The sequence below is a fragment of the Coenobita brevimanus genome, chromosome 98, assembly GCF_032717465.1.
Source record: "Coenobita brevimanus isolate Jiangsu-jjx chromosome 98, ASM3271746v2, whole genome shotgun sequence".
In the NCBI taxonomy this organism is placed as follows: Eukaryota; Metazoa; Arthropoda; class Malacostraca; order Decapoda; family Coenobitidae; genus Coenobita; species Coenobita brevimanus.
This window is the reverse complement of record NC_137051.1, coordinates 16894151-16907949: the sequence shown is the minus strand read 5'-3', so window position 1 is coordinate 16907949 and position 13799 is coordinate 16894151. Positions and strand designations below refer to the sequence as shown.

General features: G+C 42.2%; 1 protein-coding gene across 1 annotated transcript; it reads right to left on the bottom strand.

The window, feature by feature from the left end:
• Positions 1 to 10288: 10288 nt before the first annotated feature.
• Positions 10289 to 11439, bottom strand: LOC145413979 (uncharacterized). Its single transcript, XM_080283552.1, has 2 exons — positions 11428 to 11439; positions 10289 to 10900 (listed from the first exon to the last, which is right to left on the bottom strand). The coding sequence occupies exons 1-2, from the start codon at positions 11437 to 11439 to the stop codon at positions 10289 to 10291; spliced, it is 624 nt and encodes a 207-aa protein (XP_080139678.1).
• Positions 11440 to 13799: the final 2360 nt, after the last annotated feature.

Here is a 13799-nt window from a genome sequence, read left to right as displayed (position 1 = left end):
GTATATATATATATATATATATATCATCATCAGCCGTTTGAGTATTCACTGTAGGACCGGCCTATTCCGACCGAAGTCAGGACGATACAGCCAATGTATCTCCACCAAGTGGCTTAGGCTGTCTGGTAGAGATTGTATGTAAAGTGAGAAGTGCTTGTAAGTGTAATTGTAGTGTTGGAGTGGCTTTGGATGTGTGTGTTGTCTGTGAACCAAGTGTAATCAACCCGCGCAAGCCGACTGGGTGCAAGCATACTTTACAGTAAGCGACACTGGTTGAACCACAGCACCCCTTGTGTCCGTCAATGCAGTACGTGGCCGTGTGTGTGTGTGTGTGTGTGTGTGTGTGTGTGTGTGTGTGTGTGTGTGTGTGTGTGTGTGTGTGTGTGTGTGTAGTGTGTTTGTGTATGTATGTATGTGTGTGTGTGTGTGTGTGTGTGTGTGTGTGTGTGTGTGTGTGTGTGTGTGTGTTTTCCACGGCTAGCCGTTAGTGTCCCCCAATGTGGTACAACGCCAAACCCTGAAGGGGTGTCATTAGGGCACTTATATGAGGTGGGGCCATTAGGGCCTGGTTATAGGAAGCGTTGGGGGCAGCTTTTCTGTTAGATTTGGATAAGTCCCTCACAGGGCAGTGGTGGGTCTCCTACCTTGCCATTTAGAGGGCGGGGAGAATAGGTCCCCACTACTATAGGGCCTTTTTTTTTTTTGCCGTGTTTTTCTTTTCTTTTTTTTGTGGCATTGGGTGTCTCTGTTTTTGTGTGTGTGTGTGGCATATGTGTCTGAGTGTGAGTGTCTGTCTGTGTCATGAAGGGATTCAGAATCCCTAGGTCCTCAGGGCCTACTCGTCCCCCTCTCCCTTCTGCTAAGCCCTCCACTGCCAAGTCCGATGTCAGGGCGAAGCATGAGCGCCGACTCTCCTTGGGGATCTCGCACTCATCGTTAGGGGAATCCCCTACTGCTCCCCCATCCTCTGGGTCTAAGGGGACTGCTCCCCTCCCCCATTATGCCACCTCCACTGCTTCCTCTTTGGTCAGATCAGTTAAGGTGGCCCGAGTTAACGAGGCGATAGAAGAGGCACCTCCATCCATGTCCTCTCCTCCCTCCGTCCCTGGCACACATGCTCCTGCCAATGCCATGCACGGCAGCGCCTCTTGTTTTAGGGCGTCCCAGTACTCTACACTGCCCGTCGCTGTGCCACTTCCTGCTGCCTACCGTGCTGACGGCTCGGGCACTCCTGCCACTAGGGCACCCCTACCTCCTGCTCCACCTGCTCAGGCTACTGCCCCTGCAACTCCCACTGCTACTGCTGCTGATGATGGCTGGGTCCTGGTGACGTGAAAAACACGACGAGCGTCACCGGGAAACGCCCCATCACCAGCGCCCCCCCCAGCAGCTCCTCGGACACCACCAGCTCCTCGCCCTTCTGTTTCTGTCGCCACTCCTCCTCCACCCCATTCTGCTTTCCCTGCCCTCTGTGTCCCTTCTCAGCCAGGTTTCAGCGAGAGCTATGATGCGGTCGTCTCCCTGGAACGCCCTCTGCCAGGTCTTGCGGTGACAAACCACTACGGCCACAATGACAGTTGTGTGCTGATCCCATCGGAGGAGGACGCATATCTGCGCTTGAAAGCGTTGGCAGAGGAGGAGTCCCCGATAGTGAAGATTGTGTAGCTGCCTCGGGGGGGACAGCTGACCAAGGCAACGGTGATAGGGTATCCTCGCTGTATGCCGGTCGAGATCTTGCTCAAACATGACCTTGTTGAGGAGGCGACAAGGTGTCAAAACATGCGCACAAGGGAGGAAACACAGCAGGTATGTGTTACCCTGCGGGGTCCACTTGTTGAGAGCCTCGACCTGGGGAACTGGGGAACCTACTGGCTCTGTCCCTTCATGCCTGAGCCACTGCCGTGCTACCGCTGCCAGCGGTACGGCCACCACTGCGCCAGTTGCCATCACCCCGTTGTTTGTGGTATTTGCAGTAGGGGCCACGAGATGGAGATTTGCCTTAAAAAATTCAAGGCGAAGGAGCCTGTGACATCCCGGTGCCCCAACTGTGCAGGATCACACCACGCCTGGCAACCCGGCTGTCCTGTGCAAGTGAAGTGGGTGGAACAGGGTCAAGAGTGGCAAGCAGAGTGGGTGAGGGATTGGCAGCGAGTGAGTGCTACCCCTGCACCCCCGAGTACTTTCTTTCGTCTGGGGCCAGCAACACCACCCCACTGCCTGCACCAAGTCCCCCCTCCCCGCTCGACGAAGCAGCCTTCCCGCCCCTGCCATCATCCATAGTAAGGGGGAGAGACCACCACCGAGGTCTACCAACCGGCACCGCCTGCTTGTCAGGATGACATTCACAGCTCCACATTTCGTCCACCCTCCGGTGCCCACCAAGACGACCCTGCTCTTCTTGGTGGAGGACTTGTGGACAATTGGACAGGAACTGGCCTTGGGGATCGTCATGATGATCGCCCAAATGACAGGGTTTAAAGCTGGACACGACCCCAGCTGTGGCTTTGGTGGACCAGATCCTCGAGGCAATGTTCGAGAAGAAATGACAGATCAGCTCCCCTGGCCCCCTTCAACCTTGCGAACAGCCTTGCCAGGCTCAGGGAGCAGACAGTCAGGTTTCTTCAGTCCTGCCACCAGCTGATCGAACGCTCCACCCTCCATCACCATCTGCGATGCCCCCATCGCCATGTCACAGCAGCACAGTGACCCAGCTTCCGCTGGAGAACGCCTCAGGGTGGGCCCCGCCCACGTGCGGGATGTCAACACTCGACTCCACATCCTCCAGTGAAATCGTGTAGGGGCCAGGGGAAAGCTGCCGCTCTTACTGGAGGCTGCTATGAGGGTTCGTCCTCATGTCTTCCAACTTCAGGAGACGCTACTGCTGCAGCAGGCAGCTTTCCATATTCCTGGCTACACTACTCACCTCCTCCCGTATGTTCGTGGAGTCACACAGGGCTGTGCTGTCCTGGTTCAGGATCAAATCAAGTGCACAGATTGTGACCCTTCTCCCTTCTGTGGGGCCGGTGTGGAGGTACAGGGTGTGGTTCTCCACTTGGCAACATCGCCCCTCACAGTGTACAATGTATACCGGAGCCACAGGGGCACCTTGGAGTTGGGAGACCTGTTCTCCCAGGCTGCCAGGGGAGCCATGTATATAGGGGGCAACACCATGCCCTTCTATCTTGGCCTCTTCAGTCCAATGAAGCAGGGTGGCTCATCTCTTTGGTTCTGCAGGAGATGGGTGGTGTCTTCCTATTAAATGACATGGCAGAGCCCACCCATATAGGGGAAGGTCGCCTCGATCTCTCTTTTGTCTCAGCCGCCCTCGTGGGCTTGGCTACTTGGTCACTCCACCCCCACCTCACGAGTGACCATTTTGCCCTTACGAGAGATCAATATAATTTTCCTCTTGATTTCCTCCATTTCTGGCAAAACGAGATAATCGGTTGTATCACATGATCCAAAATACATTCTTGCTTCATACACCGCAAGGCATACAAGGGCAACACTTCTAATATTAATGTTAATTTTCGTACCACGAGTAGCCATAGTTAATAATAAACTCATGATCTCTTTCAAGACACTCACCCTCGTCACGAGAATGATGGATTTTGAATTTTATTACTGCTGCATCCAGACGACTTTAGCTTAGTTGGGATTTATGGACACATTAGATATAGCTTTCAGTACACCTGCACGACAAAAATCCCCGCTAAGATGAGGATATTCATCTGCAAGTTGTAGAAATTAAGCAATGCATTCCGTGGGTTAAACGATGACTCACCAGGGTCTTCATGTCGACCAGTGTTGTGCTGTGTCCAGTGTCATGGTCCTCCACGTCTCCTGTCTCCTTATATACCCACGAGACGGTGTTAACGACGAACGAACGTCTCGCTCAAGGACCCCATATTTTTCGCCCTATACGCTTTCCACGAAACTTTGTCAGGCAGCGGGAAGGAGCCGTAGTGGTGATATTGTTATGATGGAACTGATACTGCGATGATAATTACTGTTACAGATGGTGTGTTGATGCAGGCTGTGTTGCAGTTGATATTTTGATCTGCTGTGTTGTTGATAGAGTTAAATGTAGGCTGCGTAGCAGATACTGTTTTGATTTCGGCTGTTTTAATGATACTGGTGTGTTGCTGATTTTTTTTCCTGAAGTAAATAATTAAACACACACACACACACACACACACACACACACACACACACACACACACACACGCACGCACAAAAACTCAAAAGCACACACACACACAGGGTGTACTGTATACAGCTCGAAATGACTGTGCTATTTTCTGCTTTTCTGGTGTTACACGAAATATGAATTTACTCAAGATTCCCTGATAATTGTTTATATTACTGTGCTTCTCGATATTCATCGAAGTATTAGATTCTATCCACAGTGTGATGAATAATATCGCGAGAGACAATTGTTTTAATACAATATACGTTACCACATGAAAGTATAAATTAATGTAGAATAGTGTGGTTCTGTACTAAACATTTGAAGGTGAATATCACTGTAAATTTTCATGCAAGGTTAACAGCGACAGTTGTCCTTTGATCTCCTACATGGTGCTTGATGCATTTCATTGCTCATGTTTGTTATAAGTGCAAAGAGAATTTACCGGGAAAGGAAAGAAGTAGAGATAATGAAGAGAAGGGATATAAGTCCTTGTAGAAGAAAATATTATGGAAATGATATTAGAATAAGCAGTTATAGAAGGCTGTATTACCTGTTACATTACATGCTACATAAATCGAAACCTTTTTATATAAATTATTCTCTCTCTCTCTCTCTCTCTCTCTCTCTCTCTCTCTCTCTCTCTCTCTCTCTCTCTCTCTCTCTCTCTCTCTCTCCCTCTCTCTGAAATTAAACATGTTTCGTTTTTTCATTTTAACAGTGCTAGTCTTACTTAAATCGTCAGTTTTTCATAGCAAGTAACAGTTTAAAAGAATGTATTTGAAAAACTGTACTAACTTCATTATCTTGTAAACTATTTAGTCTGTAAAAGTCAGAGGTTTCCAATGGTAAATTAGACTCTTGTATAACCCAAATGATGTTAATATATATATATGTGGGACACGTCGGAGAATATGCTCTCTTACTTCTAACTTCGACCAACCCACATTATGGATAAGAAACATCTGCAACCCATAACGTCTAACATGATTAACACTATCATCAGTTATACATAGGCACATTAATGGAGATAATGATGAAATGCATTTGAAATAATAAGAAAGTCTTACCATAAACTAATCATAATTTTTGCCAGTCCTTTATACATGTATCGCTAATTAGACCACTGTATTCATAATCCCGTGGGTAAAGCATTCTTTACGTTCTAGCACAACTTTGCAATAATATGTACGTAAGTGTATTACTTAATGCATGCAGGCATATGTAAGTTGTTTTCACACACACACACACACACACACACACACACACACACACACACACACACACACACACACACACACACACACACACACACACACACACACACACACACACACACACACACACACACACACACACACAGAGATAGATAGATAGTTTTTGACCACAGCTAATATTAATATAACAAAACACAAATAGGATATTATGTAACAACTCTGGACTTCTCGACACTTAATGAAACGACAAAACTTCTTACACATCTGTAGTCCACCAAATAGACTTTCTTGGAACAAATAACTTTTTTAAGAGCAGTAGATGAAACTGGAGTACAGAGTCAAAATCTTGAGTTAGTAAAACATATTCCAAAGCAAAAAACATATCCATAAATACATACACACATACAAACACACATACATACACATATACATATACACATAAATATACATATACATATACCGGTACACATATTTGTGCACACACATACAAACACATACATACAAACATATACACATATACATAAATATCAACCCAAGAGAACAAATACAGGGTTAGCATCAATTATCATTCAATGAAGAGCAGATCCAATGACAACTCGAATTAAACTATAAATGTTATTTAAAACACATATTATTTAGAACACACACACACAAACACACACACACACACACACACACACACACACACACACACACACACACACACACACACACACACACACATTTATCGCAGTTACTCATAGTCCCATGGTAAACTTACGTTTTAGCTTTACAGGCAGGTAGTAGCTACCGTAGGACTCATGCTACACTTAACAATTTTCATTTTTCAGCCACGGTTTGCGTTTTCAAAACATCAGAGAACAGCCACAATGTTCCTTTTAATGTATTACGGAAAATATACGTTATTCCCAGTCTGTGAAACAAAATATACTTCGGCCATATTTCAGAAATTTGTGTTGTTATATGTTTTCATATTCATCCACGAGCTTGTTCAGTTGAAAATATAAAATCTATAAAAACAGTCTAGGAAACATCTGGGAAAATTAATAATGCAAAGCCTGTTAGAAGTCAAATATTCGATTTTATCCTGACTTTAGAGTCGCCAATTACTTTTCCATAGTTATGATAAATATATGTTTTTAGGAAGTAATCATAGGCATTCCATAACATTTCGAGAGTATTTATTTTTGTTTGTATACATCGACGTTTCTAGTTTATGACTCATCGGTGACGGACGACTGAACAAGAGCTCACCCATGGTAGCCATAGCCGTAGCCTCCATAGCCACCAAAACCTCCGAAACGGTGGCCTCCATAGCCACGAAGAAAGCCAGACTCAGGCTCGGGTTCAGCACTCCTCTTCCAGCGTCCATATCCACCGTATCCGCCACCGTACCCGACCCCGTATCTGCCACCATAGCCGCCGTAGGACAGGAAGCCAGGCTCGGGTTCGGGTTCGGGCTCGGCTCTCCTCTTATAGCGTCCATAGCCACCATAGACTCCGTAGCCTCCACGAAAGCCTCCTCTGTGGAATCCAATACCTCTATGGCCGCCATGGAGGAAGCCAGGCTCTGGCTCCGGCTCGCCACTCACAGCAACAAGGCAGAGGGCCGCCAGGCAACGACAGTCTGAGAGGAGACAGTGTATGTAACTATGCACGAATTAAATAATAACGATGACAGGCAATGTTAATATCTGTGATTCAAAATATAAATGAAACAAATAACTAAATAAATGAACAGACGAGAGATCAATATAACTTTCCTCGTCATTTCTCTCACTTTTCGTGAAATGAGATAATTCGTTGTCTCACATGATCCAAATTACATCCTTGCTTTATATAGCGTAAAGAAAACAAAGGCAACACTTCTGATATTACTGTTAAATTTCGTACCATGAATCGCCACAGTTAATAACAAACTCATGATCTCCTTCAAGGCCCTATCACCCTCGTCACATGAATGATGGATATTGTATTTTATTACTGCTCCATGCAGACTAGTTTAGCTTAGTTGGGATTTATGGAAGCATTAGATATAGCTTTCAGTAACACCTGCACGATAGAAATCCCACCTAAGATGAGGAAATTCATCTGCATGTTGTAGAAATTATGCACTGCATTCCGTGGGTTAAAATGTGACTCACCAGGGTCTTCATGTCGACCAGTGTTGTGATGTGTCCGGTGTGATGGTGCTCCACGCCTCCTGTCTTCTTATATATCCACGAGACGCTGTTAACGCACGATACGAACGAAAGTCTCTCTCAAGGACCCCACTTTTTTGGCCCTGTACGCTTTCCACAAAACTTTGTCAGGCAGAGGAAATGAACCGTAGTGGCAACATTGTTGTGATGGCACTGGAACTGCGATGATAATTATTGCTACAGTTAATGTTCTTTTGCAGGCTGTGTTGCAGATGATATTTTGATCGGTTGTGTTGTTGATACTGTTAAATTTAGGCTGCGTGGAAGATATTGTTTTGATTTCGGGTGTCTTAGTGTTACACACACACACACACACACACACACACACACACACACACACACACACACACACACACACAGGGTGTACTCTATACTTCTCGATATGGCTGTGCTATTTTCTGTTATTCAGGTATGTGTTAAACGAAATATGAATTTATTCAAGATTCACCAGTAATTGTTTATATTATACTGCTTCTCGAAATTCATCGAATTATTAGATTATATTCAAAGTGTAATTAATAATATCGCGAGAGACAGTTGCTTGGATACAATATACTTTACCACATAAAAATATAAATAAATGTAGAATAGGGTGGTTCTATACTAAACAATCGAAGGTGAATATCATTGTGAATTTTCATACAGGGTTAACAGTGACAGCTGTCCCTTGATCTCCTACATGGTGCTTGACGCATTTCATTGCTCATCTTGGTTACAAGTGCAAAGAGAATTTACCGGGAAACGAAAGAAGTAGAGATAATGAAGAGAAGACATATCAGTCCTTGTGGAAGAAAATATTATGGAAATGATATTAGAATAAGCAGTTATAGAACTCTGTATTACCTGTTAGATTACATGCTACATAAATTGAAACCTGTTTATATAAGTTATTCTCTCTCTCTCTCTCTCTCTCTCTCTCTGAAACTAAACATGTTTCGTTTTTTTTCATTTTGACAGTGATAGTCTTACTTAAATCAAGTCAGTTTTTCATAGCAAGTAACAGTTTAAAAGAATATATTTGAAAAACTGCACTAACTTCTTTATCTTATAAACTATTTAGTCTGTAACAGGCAGAGGTTTCCAATGGTAAATTAGACTCTTGTATAACCCAAATGATATTAATATATATATGTTTGGGACACGTCGGAGAATAAGTCCAGTGTCCTTTTTGCCTTCACTAGACTCGAGGTTCTGTTACTTTTAACTTGAACCAACCCACATTATGGATAAGAAACATCTGCAACCCATAACGTCTGACGTGATTAACACTAACATCAGATATACATAGGCACATTAATGGAGATAATGATGAAATGTATTTGAAATAATAAGAAAGTCTTACCATAAACTAATGATAATTTTTGCCGGTCCTTTATATATGTGTCGCTAATAGGCCACCTTATTCATAATCCCGTGGGTAAAGCATTTTTTACGTTCTCGCACAACTTTGCAAAAATATGTACGTAAGTGTATTACTTAATGCATGCAGGCATGTGTAACTTGTTTTCACACACACACACACACACACACACACACACACACACACATATATATATATATATATATATATATATATAGATAGATAGATAGATAGATAGATAGATAGATAGATATTTTCTGACCACAGGTTAAATTTATATAACGAAATATAAATAGGATATTATGTATCAACTCTGGACTTCTCGACACTGAATGAAAGGACAAAACTTGTTACACATCAGTAGTCCACCAAATACACTATCTTATAACAAATATCTTTTTTAAGTGCAGTAGATGAAACTGGAGTACAGAGTCAAAATATTAAGTTAGTAAAACATTTTCCAAAGCAAATAATATATACATAAATACATACACACATAAACACACATACATACACATATACATATACTGTACACATACATATACATATATATGTCCACACACATACACACATGCATACAAACATACACACATATACACATATATTGTACATAAATATCAACCCAAGAGAACAAATACAGGCTTGGCATCAATTATCGGTCACTGAACATCAGATCCACTGACAACTCGAATTAAACTCTACATGTTAATTAAAACACACATTATTTACAACACACACACACACACACACACACACACACACACACACACACACACACACACACACACACACACATTTATCGCAGTTACTCATAGTCCCATCGTAAACTTACGTTTTAGCTTTACAGGCAGGTAGTAGCCACCGTAGGACTCATGCTACAGGTAACAATTTTCATTTTTTAGCCACGGGTTTCGTTTTCAAAACATCAGAGAACAACCACAATGTTCCTTTTAATGTATTACGGAAAATTTACATTGTTCCCAGTATATGAAACAAAATATGCTTCGGCCGTATTCAGAAATTTGTGTTGTTATATTTTTTCATATTCAGCCACGAGTTTGTTAAGTTGAAATATAACATCTATAGAAAACTCCAGGAAACATCTGGAAAAATTAATAATGCAAAGTCTGTTTGAAGTCAAATATTCGATTTTGTCCTGACTTCATAGTCGTCAGTCACGTTTGCATACAGTTATGATAAATATATGTTTTTAGGAAGTAATCATAGGCATTCCATAACATTTCGAGAGTATTTATTTTTGTTTGTATAAATCGACGTTTCTAGTTTATGACCCATCGGTGATGGACGACTGGACAAGAGCTCACCCATGGTAGCCATAGCCGTAGCCTCCGTAGCCACCAAAACTTCCGAAACGGTGGCCTCCATAGCCACGAAGAAAGCCAGGCTCAGGCTCGGGTTCAGCACTCCTCTTCCAGCGTCCATATCCACCGTAGCCGCCACCATACCCACCACCGTACCCAATACCGTACCCGCCGTAGGACAGGAAGCCGGGCTCGGGTTCGGGTTCGGGCTCGGCACTCCTCTTATAGCGTCCGTAGCCACCATAGCCTCCGTAACCTCCGTATCCACCACCGAATGAGACGAGCCTCCTTCTGAAGCCAGGCTCGGGCTCAGGTTCGGGCTCGGCGCTTCTCTTCCAGCGTCCGTAGCCACCATAACCTCCATAGCCGCCGTATCCACCACCGATTGACAGGAAGCTCCTTCTGTATCCTGGCTCGGGCTCGGGCTCAGGATCGGGCTCGGCGCTCCTCCTCTTGCGTCCGTAGCCACCATAGCCTCCGTAGCCTCCACGAAAGCCTCCTCTGTGGAAGCCAATACCTCTGTGGCCGCCATGGAGGAAGCCAGGCTCTGGCTCTGGCTCTGGCTCGGCACTCACGGCCACCAGGCAGAGGGCCGCCAGGGCAGCGACAGTCTGAGGAGAGACAGTGTAGTTAACTATGCACTAATTGGACAATAACGATAACAGGCAATTGGTTAATACGTGAGGTTCAAAATATTCATGAAACAAATCACTAAGTAAATGAACAGACGAGAGATCAGTATACCTATCCTCTTGATTTCCTTCAGTTGTGTTACAATTAGAAGATCATTATTTTGTATTACATGAATCAAAATACAACCTTGCTTTATATCGCGTAATGGAAACAAAGACAACCCTTCTGATGTTACTGTTAATTTTCATACCATGAATACCTACAGTTAACAACAAACTCATGATCTCCTTCAAGATACTGTCATCCTCGTCACTTGAGTGATGGATTCTGTATTTTATTACTGCTGCATCCAGACGACTTTATTAAGCTTAGTTGGGATTTATGGAGACGTTAGATATAGCTTTTAGTAACACCTGCACGACAGAAATCGCACCTAAGATGAGGAAATTCATCTGCATGTTGTAGAAATTAAGAACTGCATTCCGTGGGTTAAACTGTGACTCACCAGGGTCTTCATGTCGACCAGTGTTGTGCTGTGTCCCGTGTGATGGTGCTCCACGACTCCTGTCTCCTTATATATCCACGAGACTCTGTTAACGCACGCTACGAACGAACGTCTCGCTCAAGGACCCCACTTTATTGGCCCTTATACGCTTCCCACAAAACTTTGTCAGGCAGCGGGAAGGAGCTGTAGTGGTAACATTGTTGTGATGGCACTGGTACTGTGATGATAATTATTGCTACAGTTAATGTGCTGATGGAGGCTGTGTTGCAGATCATATTTTGATCGGCTGTATTGTTGATACCCTTAAAAGTAGGCTGCGTGGAAGGTACTGTTTTGATTTCGGCTGTTTTAGTGATACTGTTGTCTTGCTGATTTTTTTGCTGATATAAATTAACACACACAAACACACATACATACACACACACACACACACACACACACACACACACACACACACACACACACAGGGTGTACTCTATTCGTGTCAATAAGGCTGTGCTATTTTCTGTTATTCAGGTATGTGTTACACGAAATATGAATTTATTCAAGATTCACTAATAATTGTTTATATTAGTATGCTTCTCGAAATTCATCGAATTATTAGACTCTATCCATAATGTGATTAATAATATCGCGAGAGGCAGTTATTTTGATACAATATACGTTACCACATGAAAATATAAGTAAATGTAGAATAGGGAGGTTCTCTGCTAAACAATCGATGGTCAATATCATTGTGAATTTTCATACAGGGTTAACAGTGACAGTTGTCCTTTGATCTCCTACATGGTGCTTGATGCATTTCATTGCTCATCTTGGTTATAAGTGCAAAGAGAATTTACCTGGAAAGGAAAAAAGTAGAGATAATGAAGAGAAGGGATATAAGTCCTTGTAGAAGAAAATATTATGGAAATGATATTAGAATAGGCAGTTATAGAAGGTTGTTTTACGTGTTAGCTTACATGCTCAATAAATCGAAACCTATTTATATAAGTTACTCTCTCTCTCTCTCTCTCTCTCTCTCTCTGAAATTAAACATGTTTCGTTTTTTTTGATTTTGACAGTGCTAGTCTTACTTAAATTAAGTCAGTATTTCCTCGCAAGTAACAGTTTAAAAGAATGTATTTGAAAAACTGTACTAACTTCATTATCTTGTAAACCATTTAGTCTTTAACAGGCAGAGGATTCCAATGGTAAATTAGACTCTTGTATAACCCAAATGATGTTAATATATATATGTGTGGGACACGTCGGAGAATAGGTCCAGTGCCATTTTTTCCTTGACTAGACTCGATGCTCTCTAACTTCTAACTTGGACCAACCCACATTATGGATAAGAAACATCTGCAACCCATAACGTCTGACATGATTAACACTATCATCAGTTATACATAGGCACATTAATGGAGATAATGATGAAATGTATTTGAAATAATAAGAAAGTCTTACCATAAACTTATCATAATTTCATCCAGTCCTTTATACATGTATCGCTAATTAGACCACCTAATTCATAATCCCGTGGGTAAAGCATTATTTACGTTGTCGCACAACTTTGCAATAATATGTACGTAAGTGTATTACTTAATGCATACAGGCATATGTAAGTTGTTTTCACACACACACACACACACACACACACACACACACACATATATATATATATATATATATATATATATATATATATATATATATATATATATATATATATATATATATATAGATAGATAGATAGATAGATAGATAGATAGATAGATAGTTTTTGACCACAGCTTCCAATTATATAACAAAACACAAATAGGATATTATGTAACAACTCTGGACTTCTCGACACTTAATGAAACGACAAAACTTCTTACACATCTGTAGTCCACCAAATACACTTTCTTCTAACAAATAACTTTTTTAAGATCAGTAGATGAAATTGGAGTATAGAGTCAAAATCTTGAGTTAGGAAAACAAATTCCTAAGCAAAAAACATATACATAAATACATACACACATACAAACACACATACATACACATATACATATACACATAAATATACATATACATATACCGGTACACATATTTGTGCACACACATACAAACACATACATACAAACATATACATAAATATCAACCCAAGAGAGCAAATACAGGGTTAGCATCAATTATCATTCAATGAACAGCTGATCCAATGACAACTCGAATTAAACTATAAATGTTATTTAAAACACATATCATTTAGAACACACACACACACACACACACACACACACACACACACACACACACACACACACACACATACACACATTTATCGCAGTGACTCATAGTCCCATGGTAAACTTACGTTTTAGCTTTACAGGCAGGTAGTAGCTACCGTA